Source organism: Phyllostomus hastatus, unplaced genomic scaffold (assembly GCF_019186645.2).
Source record: "Phyllostomus hastatus isolate PE091 unplaced genomic scaffold, TTU_PhHast_1.1 phas_scaffold_78, whole genome shotgun sequence".
Taxonomy (NCBI): Eukaryota; Metazoa; Chordata; class Mammalia; order Chiroptera; family Phyllostomidae; genus Phyllostomus; species Phyllostomus hastatus.
In genome coordinates this window covers 69,132,394-69,153,275 of record NW_025334041.1, presented here as the reverse complement: position 1 = coordinate 69,153,275, position 20,882 = coordinate 69,132,394, and the positions used below count along the sequence as shown (strand labels likewise).

The 20,882-nt window shown below is 56.1% G+C and overlaps 2 protein-coding genes across 2 annotated transcripts; both read left to right on the top strand.

Moving 5' to 3' along the window:
• Positions 1–4,344: 4,344 nt before the first annotated feature.
• On the top strand, positions 4,345–6,465 carry DUSP2 (dual specificity phosphatase 2). Its single transcript, XM_045828112.1, has 4 exons — positions 4,345–4,811; positions 4,923–5,041; positions 5,294–5,513; positions 5,610–6,465. Exons 1-4 carry the CDS (start codon positions 4,424–4,426, stop codon positions 5,822–5,824), a joined length of 942 nt encoding a protein of 313 aa, XP_045684068.1. The 5' UTR covers positions 4,345–4,423; the 3' UTR covers positions 5,825–6,465.
• A 3,739-nt stretch (positions 6,466–10,204) lies between these two features.
• Positions 10,205–19,368, top strand: ASTL (astacin like metalloendopeptidase). The gene is made up of 9 exons (XM_045827273.1): positions 10,205–10,250; positions 10,866–10,991; positions 12,796–12,857; positions 14,087–14,177; positions 14,867–14,984; positions 15,720–15,901; positions 18,266–18,347; positions 18,438–18,592; positions 18,983–19,368. The coding sequence occupies exons 1-9, from the start codon at positions 10,205–10,207 to the stop codon at positions 19,366–19,368; spliced, it is 1,248 nt and encodes a 415-aa protein (XP_045683229.1).
• Positions 19,369–20,882: the final 1,514 nt, after the last annotated feature.

Genomic DNA, 20,882 nt, shown 5'->3' with positions numbered 1-20,882 from the left:
GGGCCTCGAAGCCCCCTGTCACCTGCACACCACGCCTGGCTTGGGCTGCAGGGATGCCCTGAGAGTCCTTTGGACACAAGCCACGTACCCTCTGACCACAGTAGCCACTTTTCCGAGGATCCCTCACCTCTTTCCCAACTAGTACACTGGTGACAGAGCTCTTCCTTGGCAATGACTTCTTCCTCTTTGGCCACTCAAACGTACACCAGGGCACTCGGCTGACAGGATGGGAGCGGGCTGGTTCACTGCTGCCGAGGGTTGGGGCCTCTGTGTACTGAGGACAGGTGCGCTCCCAGGGAAGAGGCCGGGGAGGGGTCTCCTCCAGCCCCACGCCTCCGTAAATCCAGGGGCGCAGCCAAGCCCAGGTACCTTCGATGGACACACCACAGAGCAGGCAGGGACGCAGAGCAGAGGAGCCAGCTCTGGACTTGACAGCAAGACCAGCTTTCCCAGGGCCCCTTCCTCAGGGATGCGGCCTCCCCGCCCCTCCACTCCTGACGGGAGACCACAGTGGCGGGGGGACCAGGCCCCGTGGGATGGCTCTGCGCCGAAGCTGGACGAGGCTGCGGGGCCTCTCGCAGACAGCATGTTCTGACTCCAATGTCTTCCACCCTATCACACTGAGTAACACCTTTGGGTGCCATCTGTACCGTTCACCTCAGTTGTTACAAACCTATTTTAAAAGGAAACTATGTGAGTGCTCTAGGTGGATAACTAATCTCACTTGTCATTAGTGCAACGTAATTGCAGAACGAGTGAGGTCAGCACCCGAAGGGCAGTGGTTCGTGCTCTGCTGCTGTGTCCCCCGTGCCCAGTACGGGGCACATCGTACCTTTAGAGTGAGGGGCTGAGGACATGAATAAATGAATAAATGGAAAGGGTGTGTGGTCTGGAATGGATACTTGGGGAAGGCACTGACTGAGCCTGTCTGTGAAAATGAGAAAAAGCAAACATTTGAGAGGCATCAAAGCCATTCCAGTCTCACGTGGAGACTCTCTTCTTGGCACATTCACCGTGTCCAGCAGGGCTGTCCAAGTGTGTTCCTGCCTGCACACACGGCATACCCTATGTGTGCAGACAGACGCCAGCTGCCTCGGCCACCCGCAGGCCCTCTGTGGAGCCCTCGGAGGGCTGGGTGCTGCAGTCACAGCCCTCCGCCCTGCCCGCCCTGCCCGGCCTCCCCGCCGTGGGTGGGCCGTCTTCCCAGAGCGTGCAGTCACTGTGCTTGTCTGGCAGGAGCCTGTGGGGGCGGCCGAGCCTGTGGGGGCGGCCACTGCACTGTTTTGGCAGAAGCCTGGCACAGGAAACCTGACGTCATCCTGACTCACTCCTGGAGCTGGGCTGGGGGTGGCCTCACTCATCACTCTTCCCCCCACACCTGCCCTGGCCCATGGATCGTGGCCACACATTCATTTCTCCCTCCCTCCCTGGGGCACCTGCTTGAGGTGTGGGCTTGGAAGAAGGAAGGGAAATGCAACAGAGGCAACCTCGCACAGAGCTGTGTGATTGTAGATGGGAAACCAGTCTGCAGGGGGCTGGGATGTGCTGCGGGGCAGGGAAAGACTGGGGTCCCAAAGGTGGGAAGGCGGGCAGTGACACTGAGCCAGCCAGTTGCAAAGAACAGCACTGAATGATATTGTCTTCCAGTTGGGTATTTTCATTTAAGATTTTATTTATTTTTAGAGAGAGAGGGAGGGAGGGAGAAAGAGAGGGAGAGAAACATCGATGTGAGAAACATTATTTTCTTCTCTTACATACCCAGACCTGGTACTGAACCCCCATACCAGGCATGTGCCCTGACTGGGGATAGAACCGCCGACCTTTCACTTTGCAGGACGACACCCAACCAACTGAGCCACACAGACCAGGGCCAGTTGGTTATTTTAATTAAAAAACAACAACAACACACAAAAAAGCTGAGCCTGAGCCTGGCACACATCTGCTGCCACCCCTCACCACCTCATGGTACGCACAGGGCCCTCCCTGGGACCGCAGCCTGTGGACCTCAGGTCTAACAAAACTCCTCACACCTGTGCCCAGAGCCCTACACTGCCTCCGCCAGGGCAAGCGGCGGTCCTTGAGAAGGTGGCAAAAGGGACAAGACAACCATGTCATGACTCACCAAGGGTTGGGGGACTGTTAGTCAGAGGAGAAGTAGGATGGGATGTGGGCTACATTCTCTTCCCCAGGCCTCAGGCTTTCACCCAGTTATGGGGGTGGGGGCTCCCCCAGTTTGGGAATGGGGGAAGACAGCACCTCCTTCATGGCGTAGTCAGGCCTACTTGCGCTGGGTTCCAGGGCTGGAAAGGGAGAGCCCCAAAGCAAGTGGCACTGTGGGGTGACATGCATGCGTCACCGCAGGCAGAAATCGTTGCTTTTGGTCCGAGCGATGGGCAGCATACTTGGTCCGTGACACCAGAGCAGTCTCAGCAATGCTCTCTGACCCCCACGGGTAACTTTCTGCAAGGTGTCCCTGCTCTCCCCGGGAGCAGGGGAGGCTCTGCCGGGCACGGATTACAGGGCTGGAGCTCCCACACGCCGAGCTGCCTTCCTCCTGAGCCAGGATCCCAGCTGGCCAGTCCTCACACTCCCACCCCAAGTTGCTGAAAGGCCAGGGCTCCCGGCACAGCAGGTGACACCAGCCTCATGGTCAGCAAGCCTGGGCCTGACTGTCCTTTCATGTGCTCTATAATTTGTCTATGGAATCAGCCATTAAGTCACCTGCCGGCTGATGCCAAGGATAAAGCCCATATCGGACTCTGGGATCTGTGGCCCAGACTCCCTGGCTCTGCTGTGGCTTTGCGGAATCAGCCTCTAGACTGGCCTGGTAGGAAGGGACAGAGCACTACAGGAGCTCACGCAGTGACGTGGCCTCATAGCCTTCGAACCACTGTGGACAAGTAGCTGATCTATAAGGAGCTCCCATGTTACTGATGGGGACAAGAGGGTGAAGTGACCCCAAGTTTCTTGGACGTCCCTGGGGCTTCTCTCACCCGTGTCCCTTCTCCCCCACACCGTGGAATTTCATACGGATCTGCTCCAACACACAGACACACCAAGCCCAGTGCAGGGCTGGGGAGTGTACCTGGGTCCTGGCTGTAATCCTCCAAGAAGGTCTGGACAGTAGAGGCCTTCAGGGTAGCTGGAGAGGCTTACAAAGGGCACAGAGTAGTGACTCAGGGACAAGGGGGCTGAGAGGGCTGGGATGGGGTTGGGCACAGGGTCAGCTCCAGTTCCAGGACACGGTCCCCACCCACCAAAACTCTGCTTTGGAGTTCAGATCCCCCACACACACCTGGGGCTCACCACATCCGGCCCCAGGGCTTTCGGCTGGGGTGGGGGTGGGCAGAAGGGGTGTGAACTCTGAGAGCTTCCGCTGCTGACTGATCAGGCCTTGTGAAACACCAGCACTGACTGGGTCCCCACGGTCCTGGGGTCTGCTGCTAGCCTAGGGAGCCTGGGGGTGGGGGATGGGGATGAAGGAGGCTGGTTCTGGTAGTTCTTCTCTTTCTTCCCCTTGGGGCCACTCGTGAAATTCCCCGTGAGGTCCTGGGGAGAGCCCATCCTCGTCAGCAGAGTTCCCCTTCCGCGCTGGCCTGCGACTTGGGGAAGTGCTTTGACTTGGGCCCCTGGGGTTTCCCTGGGCTCTAGGGGAAGAAGATCTGCCGGCACATAACTGGAAACTTAGGATGGGCCCCGTGCCTTTCCCTGCTCCCCTAGGCTGGGGTCCTCCTGATGCCCAGGGTGTCGGCCTCAGGGGACCATGTTCTAACCCGGCTTGGCCACTAAGCCTGAGTGCTGGTCTCGGTCACGAAATGGAGCACGAAATGGGGCACGGGAGGGGAAATGAACCCCTCCTGCCCAAGGTCTAGTAGAAGAGGCCGTGAACCCTCAAGTGTAGAAATCATCATGGCATACGCCAGCTTTTGTCGTAACAAATTCCTCGGGAATATCCTAGGAGGGAAGAGGAAAGGCAGAGGAAGCAGGGCAGGGCCACCGCGCCCGAAGTCCCCGGGTGGCGGGGGGGGGGGGGGGGGGATGTGCATCTGAGAAGCCAGTGCCTGAGGATTGAGCTGCGAGGAACAGATCAAAAGGTACCCGCGCTCTTTAAGGCTGCAGCGCAAACGGGGGTAGTTTGGACCCCACTGCCCCAGGCACAAAATCTTTCTTCCGGAGCTGGTCCCCTGTCTTCCCCCAGCGCACCCCTCCCCCAGTCCCGGCAGAGCCCGCGTGAGGCCGCGGGGGCGGCACCTGCGGCTTCCTGCTCTGCCCTTATATGGTGACCCGAGGGCCGGGCCAGGCTACTTAAGGCTGGGCTGCCAATGGCACCAGAGCAGACGGCGGGGCCTCGCGTGGAGCACGGGTAGCGGGTGGAGAGAGGACGCGGAGGGTAGGAGGGTAAGCGCAGGAAGAGGCCGGCGCCATGGGGCTGGAAGAGGCACGCGAACTGGAGTGCGTGGCGCTGGGCGCGTTGCTGCGGGAGCCGCGGGAAGCGGAGCGCACACTGCTGCTCGACTGCCGCCCCTTCCTGGCTTTCTGCCGGCGCCACGTGCGCACTGCGCGGCCGGTTCCCTGGAACGCGATGCTGAGGCGCCGCGCGCGCGGTCCGCCCGCAGCCGCCCTCGCTTGGCTGTTACCTGACCGCGCGCTGCGAGCACGCCTGGCCCGCGGGGAGTTGGCCCGCGCCGTGGTGCTAGACCAGGCTGGCGCCTCGCTGGCCACGTTGCCACCCGACTGCCCGGCCCGTGTGCTGCTGTCCGCGCTGCTGCACGAGACTCATGCCGGGCCCACCACCGTGTGCTTCCTGCGAGGTGAGCGGCCAGCCGGACTCTCCCAACCAGCCCTCCTTCCGCCCTGCTAGGCCGGATCCTCCCCTCTCCCTGCTCGGCTTTTCTGCTGACCCTCCCCTGTTGCCCCTGTAGGAGGCTTCGATGCCTTCCAGGCCTGCTGTCCTGACCTGTGCTCTGAATCCCCTGCCCCAGCGACACCTGCTGGGGCAGAAAACAGCCGCTCAGACCCCAGGGCTCCCTACTATGACCAGGTGAGTTGAGACAGGGCACCTTGTGTCTCCCAGTGTGCCTGGTGTGGGTGGCTCATGCACCTCTGTGGGTGTGTGGATGTCTGCAGCCTATTTGGGAGTTTTGAGGGGACATGTATATCTGTGAGTGTTATATCTCTGTGTGTCCCCTGGTGTCCTCATATCCCAGAGCCTGGTCCTGGTCAGGACTGCCTCAGGGCTCCTGTAGGCCTGGGTGAAGCAGACCTTACCCTGCCCCTCCCATTTTCCCTCCAGGGTGGCCCCGTGGAGATCTTGCCCTACCTGTTCCTGGGCAGCTGCAGCCACTCATCAGATCTGCAGGGGCTGCAGGCCTGTGGTATCACTGCTGTCCTCAACGTCTCTGCCAGCTGTCCCAACCACTTTGAGGGCCTTCTGCGCTACAAAAGCATCCCGGTGGAGGACAACCAGATGGTGGAGATCAGTGCCTGGTTCCAGGAGGCCATAGGCTTCATTGGTATGAGGGGCCGCAGCAGGGACCAAGGGGAGGGACTGGGGCAACATCTCCTTCCCACCCAACTTCCCGTCTGACCCCCACCCATTTCCCTTGCAGACTCAGTGAAGAACAGCGGGGGCCGGGTGCTGGTGCACTGCCAGGCTGGCATCTCCCGCTCTGCCACCATCTGCCTGGCATACCTCATACAGAGCCACCGGGTGCGGCTGGATGAGGCCTTTGACTTTGTTAAGCAACGCCGGGGGGTCATCTCCCCCAACTTCAGTTTCATGGGACAGCTGCTACAGTTTGAGACTCAAGTGCTGTGTCACTGAGGCAGGACCGAGGCACACACGGCCACCGGTTTCTGGGGAGCCGACCTGGGACAGCTGGGCTCCCTTCCAGGCCTCACAGTGCCCCTCACCTCAGGAGAGCTGCCCCTTCCTTGGAGTTTGGAAAGCCCCGAGGTGGGGGTGCTGGAAGTACAGGAATGCTGGATTCTCTTACCTGGTGCTCTTCTGCTAGGAGTCTGAGGCTGGCCCTCATTTGGGACAAGAGTGAAGAGTTTGTCTGTTGCCCTCCAGCCCCATCCTTTGGCAGAAACTAACTGGACTCTACACCCATGGATCCACTGGTCCCACTGCTGTGATGAAGCCCAAGGAACAAGCTGTGACAACCAGGAGCCCTGTCTGGGGATGGTGCACCGCAGGGCCTGGAGCCTGAGCCCTGTGCTCCTGGGGAGCTGGGCTCCAGGAAGTGTTGTGTCCCTGTGTGTGTGAGCCTCTCGCCTGCGTGTGTGTATTTGAGCATTTCACGCCCATGTTGGCGCTGGAAAGTTATTTGCGTTCAACTGACATTTAACACTCCCTCCCTACTTCCTCCCAGCCCTGTGGGTGGGGGCTGGAAACTTAGCACTTTATATTTATACTGAACTTGGAGGATGTGTCAATAAAATATTGTTTTGTTTAAAAAACAACAACTCTAAAGCATCTGGTATCAAGTCAATGTCTGGGAAAATGCTCAAAAGCTCTTTCTTAATTAGAGCTCACCTTTCCTTGTGACTTGGTGCCTGGGAAACAGAAGGAGGAAGATGCATGTGCACCCTCCAGGGCAGAAGGTGCCCTCTGGGCCTCAGCTCTCTTCTGCCGCCCACGGCCTTGCCCAGGTGGTTTCTGGACACTGGCTCCAGCCTACCCCTGTTGCAGGTGTTGGTCCTGTGGGAAAAGGCTGTGTCTAGCACTCAACGGCTCAGTGCTGCCCTGCTCAGACCTGCTTTCTTTCTGGAGAATGTGGATAAGTGTGTGTGTGTGTGTGTGTGTGTGTGTGTGTGTGTGTGTACGTGGGCATCCTATGGGTGTGGGTGTCTTGTTCTTGGCCTGCCTACATCTGTATGTCATTTGCATGGGTGATCCTATGTTCCTGCATGTGTCTGCATGTGGCTGTGTGTGTGGCTCTCCCTGTGGCTGTGTGCATGTGCCAGGCCACTCTACCTGCCCCCAGTTGGGCAGCACGGCCTCTCCCTTCCACATTGCCAGGTTGGGCCCTGGGCCTCAGAATTCCTGTCCATGCTGGGGCTCATGACAGCCCCTGTTCCACAGCTCCTTGTCCCCAGAAGACATGAGGCATGGTGTCTGGTACTGAGTACATGTCACCAGGGATGGGCTTCATTGCTCTCCACACTAACCCAGTGAGTGTGTCTTCACTGAACGTTGGTTATGAGCCCAGGGTGTCCAAGGAGAACAAGGCGTCTGGGGAGACGTGAGATGGGACCCGGCCAAGCCCCAGTGGAGAGTGCCTGCTGAGCCTGCCGGAGGGGCGTGGTGGCTTGTGAGTTCAGCTCTGAGAGCTCATTCTGCTTCAGCCTCTGCTCTGACTCTTCTGGCCCTCAGACATGTGTGTGTCATCTTACTAACTTTATTTTGTCCTCCCAAATGCTGCTCAAGGGTCACCTTGTAGAATGCTATCTATTATTTGGGGCTTTTGGAGTGCCTGGCAAGGCACTTCCCAGTGGGGCAGGGAGTTTTGTTTTTCTTAAAGATTTTGGCCCTGGCTGGTGTAGCTCAGTGGATTGAGCTCAGCCTGCGAACCAAAGGGTTGCTGGATGATTCCTGGCCAGGGCACATGTCTGGGTTGTGGGCCAGGACCCCAGTAGGGGGCTTGAGAGAGACAACCACACATTGATGTTTTTCTCCCTCTCTTTCTCCTTCCCTTCCCCTCTCTAAAAATAAACAAGATCTTAAAAAAAAGATTTTGGCTATTTGGTTATTTTTATTTATATATTAAATTGGGAGTGTAGTATCAAGACTTACACACATGAATTCCATAAAGCTCCTGCACCTGCACATAATAGGTGCTCAGATAATGTAGCTCCTGATGGCCCAAGAGGCAAAGGTTTTCAGGTGTGCAGCTGTGCCTCCCAACCAAGCAGGATGGTTCCGAGGGCAGGGCCTGCGGTTTGCTCACTCTGTGCCGGAGTCTGGCACAGATGCGCACCCACTCCAAGGGGCAGACTCCGGAGTGAACAGCCTGCCCCCCTGGTGCCTTGTTCCCTCTGCTGTCTGGTGAGAACAGCAGGGCTGGGGTGGCCATCAGGTCCAGAGCAGGCTTTTATTTGGACCTGCCCAGAACACCACGCCCACCTGGGATGGTGGCGGCCTCTGGGCCCCTGAGGAGTCACTGGGCCCTCCCATCACACTACCCCACCTCACCTGAGGCAGGGCTGGTGGCTGAGGCCCCGCCCACCCCATCCTCTCACCCCTACCCCACCCTGTCCTATCTCTATCACCCCCTCCCACCCCATGCAACCACTCCACCTTCCTCTCCCCAGGTTTGTAAGTTTGTCTTCCAAACTAACTGCACTTCTTCCCTCCCCTCCTTCCTCTCTCTCTGTCTCTTTCGCTCCCCTTCCTCCCTTTTTATTTATTTTTACATTTTTAACTGTGGTAACAAGTATACAACAAAATTTATTATCTTTACTATTTTTAAGCATATGGTTTAGTAATTTTAAGTGTGTTTGCATTGCCGTGCAGTGGATTTCCAGAATGTTTCCATCTTGCAACAGTGAAACTCTGTCCCGACTAAACCGCAGCTCCCCATCCTCTCCCCAGCCCCTGCCAACCACCGTACATTTGTCTGGAATCTGACTGCTCTGTATACTTCATGTCTGTGGGATCACACAGCATTTGTCCTGTTGTGACAGGCTTATTTCACTCAACATAATGTTCTCAAGACACACTGCATTTGTTAACTGAGAATCTGTTTTTCTACCTGAGCAGGGTGATTATCAATTATTAGGGTGATTTTACTGAGCTCTCTCATCTGAAGGTTCAGCTCCATGTGTTAGCCAGGGCATCTGGGCATCAGGGCATGTGGCAGCCAAGGCATCTATCTTCATCATTTCTCTTTATGATACAATTCCTATATTTTTAAAAAAACTATTTAATTTTAGAGATAGGGGAAGGGAGGGAGGAAGAGAGGGAGAGAAGCATCAATGTGTGGTTGCCTCTCAAGCACCCCCTAATGGGGACCTGGCTCGCAACCCAGGCATGCGCCCTGACTGGGAATTGAACTGGTGACATTTTGATTTGCACACCGGCACTCAATCTACTGAGCCACACCAGCCAAGGCCAATTCCTATCTTTTGAGATACCCTGGACTGCAGGCAGAGCAGGATGCTGAGAGGTGCTTGAGGACAATAACTAGCATCTTTGGTTCTGTGGCTTCCCTTTACTAGAGCCCCCAAATCCTCGGCCTCCAGGAGATTAGTCCAGGCAGATCCGTGATGACTGCACTCTGAGGGCAGGCCTCTTGAAAGGCCGAGGGGATTCAGAGGAGCAGGAAGAGGGACAAGGAGCTTTAGTTTCTGAACCTGTGAAATGGGGCTAAATGCTGATTTTGCAAAGCTGTTTCTGCAAGGCTGTTGTGGGGATAACAGGGGAGCACCCACGCAACGGTCTAGGTATCCAAGAATTCTCCCTTCCTCATAGCGGGCCTCTCTGGGGCGTTGCTTACAGCAGGCGTTCAGCTTGTGAACTTTCCCTGATTCCTGCACTTGTGATTGTATCCTTTTCTGTATGTATGCGAAAATAAAAGCTCATAAAAATGTAGTGAACATATTCTCCTTTACAGATAGATTGGGGGAGCCTCTGGGTCTCAGGCTGCTTTTCCCACATCTGAGCGCAGGCAGAGTCAAGAAAAGCATTTCCCTGTGCTGGAGGATGAGGCCCCTCCCAGCACTGAGCCTCAGCACCTTTCTTCCTCTCTGCCCCCTGGTGGTGGGAGGGAGCCTCAGCAGAGGCAGAGCCCCAGTGGGATGCCTCTCCCCGGGGAGCCTTGTACCCAGCTTCTCTCCACTCTCATCCACTTTAGCCAGGCCAGAAAGGATTCGACCAGAATGTAAAATGGGATTTGTTGTTAACCCCACTGTGTAAAGTTCCTGCACCTTCCACAGGGACTGGAGAACTCTTGGACACCTAGAGCTTCCCAGAGGCCGGAGGTGGGGAGCACAGGCAGGAGTGGGCGGGGCTGCAGGAGGAGTTGGTTGGAGAGGGTCTGCATATGGAGTTGATTGGGGAGGGGTTGCAGGTGGGGGCTGGAGTAGCTGCTATTTAAGGGTGGGGGGTGGCTCTAAGTCTGTAATTAGGTTGCCTCTTCCTGCCTGGATTGCAGCTCCTGCTTCTTTTGGGGCTACTGGGCTCACGGCAGACAGCACAAGCATGGGGGGTCTCTGGCCTTCGGTGCTGGGTCTGCTCTGTTTGCCAGGTAAGCAGCTGCCTCACCCTCCTGTTTTGGCTCCAGCCTGCAGAGGTGCTGGGAGGGGCCAGAGGGTGTGACTGGAGCCTGCAGGGCTCTGAATTGGTCTGAATGGCTCAAGAATGGGCTCTTCAGGGATAATCCTAGAGTCAGCTCCTGAGGGCCCCCCGGGGAGGCCTCCTGAAAACCCTGGGAGCAGAGGGCCCGCCTGGAAGGTGCGGCACTCCAGACTCCTGGTTCTTCGGGCTCTGCTGCCTGGGCTGGGCTTGCCCAGGTTGAGGCCTAGGCTGAGAAGGGCACTGTAGGGCAGGATCTGAGGCTAGCCCTCACTGTGTCATTATGTTGCAGCCTGAGGTCTGTCCCCTGGCCCTCCTTCCTGCTGCCCCCTCTACCTCAGGCACCCACACACTCTTTTGGGGCTCAGCTGTCCCGCTAAGGGAGCTTCTTCCTCAGAGTTGTCGAGGCTAGGGCTTGGCACCAGCGGGGGCTGAGAGGGGAGGCGGGGCAGGCTCCCAGGACTCCTTGCCTGAGACCTCCCTTAGAGGAGGGTCACGCACCCCCACCCCATGTTCCAACATCCTCTCCCACAATGGGGGCCCCATGGGCCCTGCGTGTCTGGGCCAGGTTTGATCCTAGGAGCGCCCGCAGCCTCCAGCTGTACAGAAGTCTGTGGGAGCAGCTTCTCGGAAGACCTGACCCCTGAGGAGACCCAGACATCTTGGGACAAGGACATCCCTGCGATTAACCAAGGTGAGGACACTGTGTTTTGTCGTGGGGTGGCAGGGTATGACACTGACCACGTAGTGTGGTGATAACTGTGCTAACTGCTCTGACGGGCAGAAAAAGCTGGAAGGAAGCGTGTGGCTTACTTGAGGGCTCTGGAGGAGTGGCTCTACCTTCCGCTTCTTCCACGTCTGTTTTTCTGTCTTCTCCAATGCTTGTTATTTTTATAGGAAGGGGGAAGCATAGGCTTTTATAAATGGCCTGATAAAAGTACAGGGCTCTCTGTGCCTTGGCTGTGTGAAACATGGGCCACCGGCTGCGCATGGCCTGCAGACGTGCGGGAATGAGCCGGGGTTGCAGAGAGACAGTGATGCACGAGCCCCATGGCCTCCTTGACTGGGGTCTCTGGTGGAGCATGAGGACATGTGGATGTGCTGGGTCCACGGCCAATAGAAGCACAGACTGGGGGTCGGATGTTAGAAGCTTTCCTTGGGGGAGTGGAGAGGCCTTGAGGGATGGGACCCCGGGTGAGGTAGTCACCACGTGGTCTGCTCACTTCTTTCTCTGTAAGCCAGCCGGGAGCCCCGGCCCTGCTGAGCTGGAGCTGGAGCTGGAGCAGGACAGGACACCACCTTTTGGTGACTTTGACCTGTCTGGAGGTAGCCAGACTCAAACTGAGGCTTTCCTGGCATTGGTTTTTAGATGCGATAGAGAAAGCTTTTAGCTACTGTTGTTGCTGGCAGCACAGACAATTATGGATCCATGAGCTTCCTGTAGCAGCTGGGAAGCACTTGGTCCCAGCTGCTGGAAATGCTGGCTGCTGAGACCATGCAGCTGCAGGCCTTCGGCCGGGGTTGTTGGGCAGTTGCTCCCTTCCCTGCCCTTGGGGGTCCACAGTAACTGTCAGGTACATAGGTCTGGCCCCTGCCTCAAGGTGGGACAAGACCATGGTGCCATGGGAGCCCAGGCCTCCCCTAGGATCAGGCTGAGGCTGCCTTCCAGCTGAATACTGTTCTTCCTCCAAGCTCTCCAGCATTCCTTTGTCCCTTGGGAAACTTTCCTGGTGGCTCCCAGCTCTGGCTCTGCTTCTAGGGAGCCCAACCTCAGGCACCTCCAGGGTGTCAGGCCTTTTTCCAGGATTCCTCATGAGGCTCAGATGTTTCGAAAGCAGTCATGGGGAGGGGTTGCAGCTGTGGCAGAAAATGGAGTCAGCAAAGGAGAGGGTGGGGGGAAAGAAAGAAAAGGAGAGGGGAGGCAAGCTGAGAAGGTGAGGGAGGCAGGGAGAAGGAGAGAGCCAGTCTCCTTGGAGCCAGTGCTCACTCTACTTTTATGTCATTTGGGCTGATATTGCTGTTACTTGCCACCAGAAGGGTCCTGAATACCACCCCCAGAAGGGCAGGGACTAGATGGGGCACGAGGTGAGACAGCAGAGCCCAGGACGTGCTCTGGGGGATGTGGCTTGGGACAGGGTGGATGCAGACAGCTGGACGAAAGGCTGCCTCCTGGCAGCCGAGGGCCTCCAACGCAGAGGCAGGCGTTGGTAGGGACTATGGAGATCATGGGAGATGTGGACTGCCTTTGAATGAGAGAAGGGTGTGATCAGGCTGAGAAGCATCACACTTTTGTAGACTGAGGCTCAGGGGGGCTGCGTGACTTGTCTGAGGCCACACAGCCTCAGTGCTGGGTGGGGGTGGGAGAGGGCTCTGGCTCCAGAGTTGGAGAAGGACAGATTCAGGTGTTGCTTGATCTGGCAGTCAAGGCCTCTGCAAGGCTTTCCTTAGAGCATGTGCTCTGGTGGCCTGGGCTCACACAACCCTCCTGTCCTTCCCAGGGCTCATTCCTGAGGAAACACCAGAGAACAGCTTCCTCCTTGAGGGGGACATCCTCCGGCCGGTGAGTGAGTAGGTATAAGTAACCCCGAGCTTTCTCCTATCCTCAGGTGTCTTGGGGTGTGACGTGGGAGAGATCTCTTTGTTGCTCACAGCTCAGTAGACATCCCATCTGGCCAAAGTAAGAGTGAATGTTCTATTAGGAATAACTAGCCTGAATGCATTCCAGATGCTACCCTCTGGGGCAGGCTTCCTGAAAGAGGGGGCTTTGCCCTCAAGACCCAGCCTGGTATCCTGCCCAGGGGAGATGCTCAGGAAGTACTGGGATGAAAGGAGAGCAGAGCACAGGTTGGCAGAGAGGCTGGCGGGGCTGTAGGGGTGTGTTGGTGGTCTGGGGAAGATAGAACAAGGAGTAAGGCAGACACCATCCTGGCAGGGCTTGGCAGGCAGAGTCAAAACAGGAGCAGGATGGATGGGAATTGGGGCGAATAGCCCGTGGAGAAGGGAACACTCTGTTCAGGAGAGCAATGCCATCTTTCAGGAGACTGGGGATGGCAGAAAGCTCTAGAATAGGACAGTGACCTGGTGAGAGCAAGACTGTTCTGTGGTTTGGAGGCTGCCTGCAGACAGCACAGCATGGCATGAGGCTGGGCTGGGCTGGCTGGGTAGGAACCCCGGAGGCAGGGCAAGGCTGACAGGCCAGGGCGAGGCCTCTGAGGCCCCTGTTCCCCACTACCCAATGAGCGTGGGGTACAAGAGCAGAATCCAGTAAAACCTTTGGCCAGTGGGGCAGGACATGCTGGGTGCTGTGCAGCCTGTGCTTCAGAAGGTTTGGGATGGCGGAAGAACAGATGAGAGCTGCCAAGGCCAAGGGTATTGCCTTAGTATCAGCCAGGGAGGATACTGCCCTGTTTCTACCACACATTCAGGGTGCTCGGGAGCTGCTGTGCTCCACGGAGGGGCTGCTGGTGGAGCTCTGAGCACTTCTGAACTAGGCCATCCTGGGGTGCTGGGACCCCTAGCCAACCTCTCCAGAGTGTTTTGTTTTATCGGCTTGATAGAATCAGTTGCAAGTTCTGTGTTATATAAAACAAACATTTGGGTTATGCACCACCATTCACATGGCAGACTTCCCAGCTTTTACCCCATCTTTAATGGCCTTCCCATCATCACATGCCTGTCAGGCCACTTACATCTTCAGGCCTCTTGTGGTCTGGGGTGTGGCACACTGTGCCATAAAGCTTGGCTGGTCTGTGTCCCCAGGGGTCCCTGAACCCTGCCCTCTCTCCTCAGAGTCCCTTCCACCTGTTGTCGGCCACAAACAACAAGTGGCCCAAAAACGGGGGTGTGGTGGAGGTACCCTTCCTGCTGTCCAGCAAGTACGGTGAGTGTTCACTGGGAGCCCAGTGCCGAGCCCCTCCCGGCTGCCGCCCCTGTTCCCAGTGTAGCCTGTGCTCCTCTCGGGTTTCCTCCTCTTCCTCTACATCCCCTTGGCCCCTCTCACAGCACCGCCCAAAGATCCCTTTCCCCAGAAGCACCCCCCTTAAAAATAAAGATATGGTACGTATATACAATGGAATGCTCCCCAGCCGTAAAGAAGATATCTTGCATTTGTGAGCAATGTGGATGGATCTTGAGAGTATCATGCTAAGTGAAATAAGCCAGACCAAAAACCGTATGATTTCACTCATATAAACCAAAAAGGAACAAACTAACAAAACAAAAGCCTCATAGACACAGAAGCTCTTTTATTCCTAGGGCCTCCGGGGCTGTGGGAGGGGGCGGTTGAGATCCTGGAGGACCTGATGGGAAGGTACATCCAGGGACTGTCTGGTCCATTCTGAGACCAAGTGGCTGGGGGACAGCAACCTCTCCAAGATCACACAGCCAGGCTCTGCCTGGAGCCCAGTGATTTTCCCCTTACATGATCATGCTGTCTTTTCTTGACACTTCAGGTTGGGGGTGATTTCAGTGATTTTTGAGACTCAGTTCCCTGCCCCGCATACAGACTTCCAGGGGCCATGAGGGCTGTGGGGGTCTGGCTGGGGTTTCAGCCGGATGTCTCCTCCCCAGATGAGCCCAGCCGGAAGGTCATCCTGCAGGCGTTTGCCGAGTTTGAACGCTTCACATGCGTCAGGTTTGTTGCCTACAATGGCCAGAGAGACTTCATCTCCATCGTGCCCATGTCCGGGTAAGTGTTTCTGGGTGTGTGTGTTTGTGTGCACATGCAAAGTGAGTTCCTCAGCTTTCTCCTGTGTTCAGCCTCGAATGAACAAAGTCATTGTATAAAACCTCTTTCTGGGCCCGTCTGCCCAGGTCCAAATACCCCTGCTCACCCTGAGTGTCTTGCCTGCTGTGAGATGGACCTATAGTACTCAGGGCAGAAAGTGGGAAGAGAGTTAGGTGCTTGGCCTTCCTTTATGAAGCCTTCATCCCTAGGAGACTCCAGAGTCTGGGAGGCGAGTGCAGGTTTGGTGGGATAGTGCTGGCCTTGGATGTGGGCTCCACAGTGCAGGAACTGCCTGACTCCAGGCAAGTCCCTTGACTTCAAAGCAGCTTCTGCCTTCTCTCTGAAGTGAGTGTGATGCTGTTTCCTAGCTTGTTGGGGGCCTTAGCTAATGTGTGTGGTAGCATTGATTCATGTCTCCTTGTGTGGGTACATTCACTCAGCTACTTCCATTATCCGTGTTACTATGAGTCCCTACCTCCTTTATGTATCCCAGGATGGTAATGGGGCTCAGTGCATCCATTTCATGGAAGGCCAGGCAGTGAAGGGACTTGGGAACAGCAAGCCTAGAACTAGGGTCCAGGTGGCAACTCTGTGTTTGTCTCATTTATCCCAGAACTAGGGAGGAGGGGATGGGCTGGGTCTGCTCTAGCTCTCTCTGGGCTGGTGCCTACCCAGCTCACTCTCATGGCCCTGCAGGTGCTTCTCCAGCGTGGGGCGCAGTGGAGGGATGCAGGTGGTGTCCCTGGCTCCCACCTGTCTCCAGAGGGGCTCGGGCATTGTCCTGCATGAGCTCATGCATGTGCTGGGCTTCTGGCATGAACATTCACGAGCTGACCGGGACCGTTATATTCGTGTCAACTGGAATGAGATCCTCCCAGGTAAGCCAGGTGCTACACAAGCTGGGCTGGGTCTAGGAGTCCAGAGAGAGGGCTGCAGGTATGGCCCAGGGTCTGAGGCGTTGCCTGGCTATTTGGAAGAGGTTGTCCATTTCTCCCACCATCTGCCTGTCTTCCATGGGGAAGGTGGGGTGCCCATCTCTCTGAGACCTAGGAAGTGGTCCGGATGGTGCCATTCTGGGCTCTAAGCCTTCACCTGCCCACCTGCAGTCTTGTCTAGGCAGGGGCATCACCATTTGTCCTCGTGAACACTGGCGGTTACCTGTGGACGTGTTGCTGGGTACCCTACCAGGCTTGCTCGTTGTATCCCAACTTGCAGTCCCTCATGCACATGGTCGTGTGGGTGGGGCAGGGCTGAGCCGGGCAGAGCCCGCCGGTGGCGGATTGCATGTGTCCAATGTCAGACGCAGGTGGCTGAGGGCAATGCTGCAGGGGCTTGGTGCCTGTGCGGGGGTGCTGGTGGGCATGGAGGACAGAGGAAGCGTGGGAGGCTGGTCTGGGGAGTGGGCCGGTACACCTAATGCCTGTGTGCTGGGAACAGTGCTGGGTACAGCGGGTTTGATCCTGGTCAGGGGGACCCTGCGCTCTTGGGGGGATAGCCTGACTTGGGAGGTGAGAAGACAACTGTTTCACAGAGAAGGGGAGCAGAAGAGATGCATGGTGAGGAGTTTGGTTTGGGGTGTGGATGCAGAGGGAGGAGTCAGAGGCTTTCAGCAGGCAGAGGGCACGCAGGCCCACTGCCTGCTGTGGGTCAGGCCTGCGAGTGCCGGAGAGAGACCAGCATCCTAGAGGCTCATCCTAGAGGCTCAGAGAAGGGTGCCTGAGGGCGTGGGGATTGGGGATCAGAATTAGTGTAGGGAAGGAGAGGGTGATGGTGACTCTGTACCCTGAAAACAGACTATACCCCTTCCACGTGTTTATGGAATACTTGTGAAAACTTACTATATGACAACAATAAAACTTCCAATTTGAAAAGTTAATATAAACATTTTGATCATGATGTAAAGTAAAACATAAAAACTAATAACAAACACAATACTTCTTCCACTTGAAAATTAAAGTTAAAAAAAAACACCCCCAAAACAAAGAACAAACCTTTCCCTAATCTCTGGAGTTAAGGAAATAGAGGAATTCTAAGGAAAAAAGTCATAAGCGCATTAGAACCAACGGTTCACGGCTCAAGCAGGGCTCAGGGAAACTGTGCAGACTTGACCACTCTGTCAGTACGAAGAGAGCACAGTGAGCGTTTCGGTCCAAGTTAAGAAAAAATAAAGGAAAGCAGGAGGGAATTAATGAGGGTAAAATCGGAAATTAATGAGTTAGGAAACAAAAAGCACTAATAGACTTAGGAACTGTTTCTTAACAATAAAACATGTGAATATACTTGCTACCCTAATGGGAAAACTTGCTTAAGAACTTAAAAAATGAGAATATTTGTATTTGGTTAATAGATACCGAACAAACTGTGCCAGGACATGCAAACTGTCAGCAGTAACTACTGGTGTTGGGGATGTGGGCATCCAGAAGGTGGATGGAGTGGGAGACACTATATCTACAGTTTTTTATTTTTGAACCAGATGAATGTATTACCTGTTTCAAATTGTTTAATAACTGAAGGGTGTTTTTGTTTTTTAAGGAAGAAATAAGCACTCTCTAGGAGCAGGTGTTTTAGGCAGGTGATGGGATGCCATTTGATTCATGGTGACCATGGGGAGGGCGTGCAAGTGCCTGGGCCTGGAGCGGGGCTTCAGGGCACTGGGGGCAGAGACGGGGGTTCAGCTCTTCTTTCAGAGGCTCACTGTGAAGGACAGGAGAGAAGAGGAGGGAACCCTGCCCTTCCCAGGCCTGGAGCACCCAGGCGACGTGGAGAAGTGGGTGCTCTGGCCAACAGAGTGCTGGACTCCGAACGTGGGCGCTGGGTGCTGCTGGCTTGAGGCTAGAACAGCTGGGCTTGCTGTGGGGAATGCAGGTTCACCGCAGCAGACACTGAGCTAGCAGGTCTGTAAAACCGGGTGAGGAGGAGGCTCTTCACTTGGAGGGTAGGGGCATCCAAGGCTCTGAGAGGCAGTGGCTTCAAGGAAGACAAAGACTAGTCTTATGCAAGGTGAGCGTGAGATGCAGACAAGAAAGACAGGTGGAAACTGCTTAGGAGCCTCCCAGGTCAGGGGTAGTAAGAGTGAAGGCACACAGGAGAGACAGGACCAGGGGCCAGCTGGCAGGGGGGAGAGGGGTAGAAAGAAGCACATTGCTGTAATTTTGAGCCCCTCAGCTTACTTCTTGGAAGTCCCTTGTCCCCCTACCATGTCACTCCCATTCTCTTTCCCCATTGATAAATACTTTGTTCAGGCTTTGAGATCAACTTCATCAAATCTCGGAGCAGCAACATGCTGGTGCCCTATGACTACACCTCCGTGATGCACTACGGGAGGTGAGGCCCTTTCCTTTCCTTCCTCCCTCTGCACTGCCTGGCCAGCCCTCGCTGTGATCCACACTCAGACCCCTTCCTGCTGGGTTCCAGGCTTGCCTTCAGCCGGCGCGGGCTGCCCACCATCACGCCACTCTGGGACCCCAGTGTCCACATTGGCCAGCGATGGAATCTGAGCACCTCAGACATCACACGGGTCCTCCGGCTTTATGACTGCAGCCCGAGTGGCCCTAGTCCCCGTGGGAGAGGTGAGTGACAGGGGCAGGGTGATTTGAGAAACCTGGAGAAGGTCCCTGTATGAGGTGGTGTCAGTGAGGGTGACGTGGTGGGAGATGGGTTGCAGAGGTGAGCAGAGAGGGACAACCATAGACTAAGACAACTAGTTATCTGTTTTAAAAACAAATTCCTAATTCACATCATGTAGCAATAAATTCCAGATGTATATAAGACTTACACATAAATGGAAAAACTTGAAAACTTCTAGAAGGCACTGGACTCAGCAGGGCATGGTGGGCTATCACATCCACGGGAGGAGCTACCTCCCTGTGAGTAAAACTGAAGACAGCTCCGGCTCTCCGCAGCTGGGCCACACTTTCCTGTTGTGATTCTGGGGGTGTGACCTGTCTTTTCTGCCCCAGGGTTCCAGGTGCATGGTGATGGTGGGAGCCCCACTCCTGCCTCTGGACCACACCTGCAGCGGCTTCTGGAGGCATTGTTGGCAGAGTCCAGGAGCCCCAACCCCAGTGACTCCAGGGCTGGCGAGGGCCCGCTGGCGTGGGAGGCCCCCGCCTCGCAGAAGTTTGGTGTGGAGGCCTCTGCTTCCTCCACAGGCTCAGGGGCTAAGGCAGGCACTCCTGGTGTTGCCCTGGAGTCGTCCCGGCAGGCCCAAGTGCCCACTGTACCCCTAGTGCTGTCGCCAGAAGCAGAAGAGCAGCCTGCATCTATCCAGGCTGCTTTGGGGAACCCAGCTCTGGGTCACTTCAAGGATATACCCAGAGGTCAAGCCTGTAGCTTCTGTGCCTAAGCGAGGAGGGCATCCTCAGCCCAGAGCAGCTGGGCCAAGCAACCCTTAGCCCCTCTAGGTGACAACCCTGTCTTCTAGCCTCAGTCTGGCCTCCCTGTCTGAGGCCCAGGCCTCTCCCTCTACCCCTTCCTTCCCCACCATGTTTCCCCAAGGGCTCCTGGGGACAAAGGGACCATCTAGGTCTGTCAGAGGGAGGCAGGCCTGCTAGGAACACCTGGCTCTTCCTGCTTTCATGTCTCTCTCAGCCCTGGAAGATGCTGGGACTAGGAGGTGACATTCTCCAGGGATCTGGGGACAGGGGTTTGGAGGGGTGAGGAAAAAGATTCTAGCCTTCAAGGCTGTGGAAGTCCTCCTGTAGCTGAAGCCCAGTCCCCCAGCGTGAACTAATGGTATTGCCCCCACCTCTCCTTCAGGCCAGGACTTGAGGGGAGCCCCATGCTGGGACCTCAGGAGCAGCCTCCTGCCCCGATGTCTGGTGCTGGGAATGCTGCCCTGCATCTGCAGCGTCTAGCTCTGCTCCCCAGGAGGTTCTCGGAGCCCACCTCCCTCTCCTGCAGCTCGGGAAGACTCCAGAATCATGGGGTGTCACCTACAGGGAGATAAGGAAGAGGTTGGGGTCCTCTACACATGCACAGTAGGAAAGTCAGCGAAGATGTGAGGACCCTGAACACAGAACAAAAAGCTCCTTACCACTCTGTACTGCTATTTCCTGGAGTCTTCTCTCCCCTGTGGCTACAGGAGGCCCTAAAAGGTGGCAACGAGCTGGGCAGGTTACCCTGCTTGCCCTCCTTCAGCCAGTCCTGTCATCCTCAGCTCCTGGCCTTCTCAGTGAGGGCTGTTCTGGGAGCAAAGAACACCTCCAGGGGTGCCTGCGAGCCTGCCAGGAGCCCCCTAGTGGCGCTCTTCTGTGACCTGGGATGGAAGAGAACCGGAGTCCATGCCCTGCCCCACTGGCGCCAGATACCTCAGACGTTGGAGGCAGAAATAAAGTTGGGTGTTTGCTCTAGGCTTTGGGTGCTGTGGTGACTAAAACACACACAAGTGCCTCTGCTGTTCCTTACTGCCCTGGGCAGGTCCTCAGGTGGTCATACCCATTTTCCAGAGGGAGAGTGCAGGCTGAGCCTCTGCCTTTGCACACCTCAGGGGACATGCGGGCACACTCTCAGGATGTTGAGCCTCGGCCCTCAGGCTCTCTTGGGTCAAGGATTTTGTGGGACCAAACAGGAGCCTGATCCCAAGCATTAGCTTCAGTGGAGGATCACGTGGGGGAAATGCTATCCTATTCTTGCTCCCAGGCATGGAGAAGGGTGTCTGAATTTAGAGTGAGTTGGGGTTCTGGCTATGCTCCTAGCAAGTGACAGCTCCCCTGAGAGATTGCTAAGCAGTCTTTGGACCGACCCTAAGGTAGACACAGCACCTTCAGTACCCCTCATGTATAAGGAAATGGGTGTGACTGCCTCACCTGCGGGTCTCTCTGAGTGGCTGAGCCGGGCCTCTGGCTCTGGCCTGGGGTT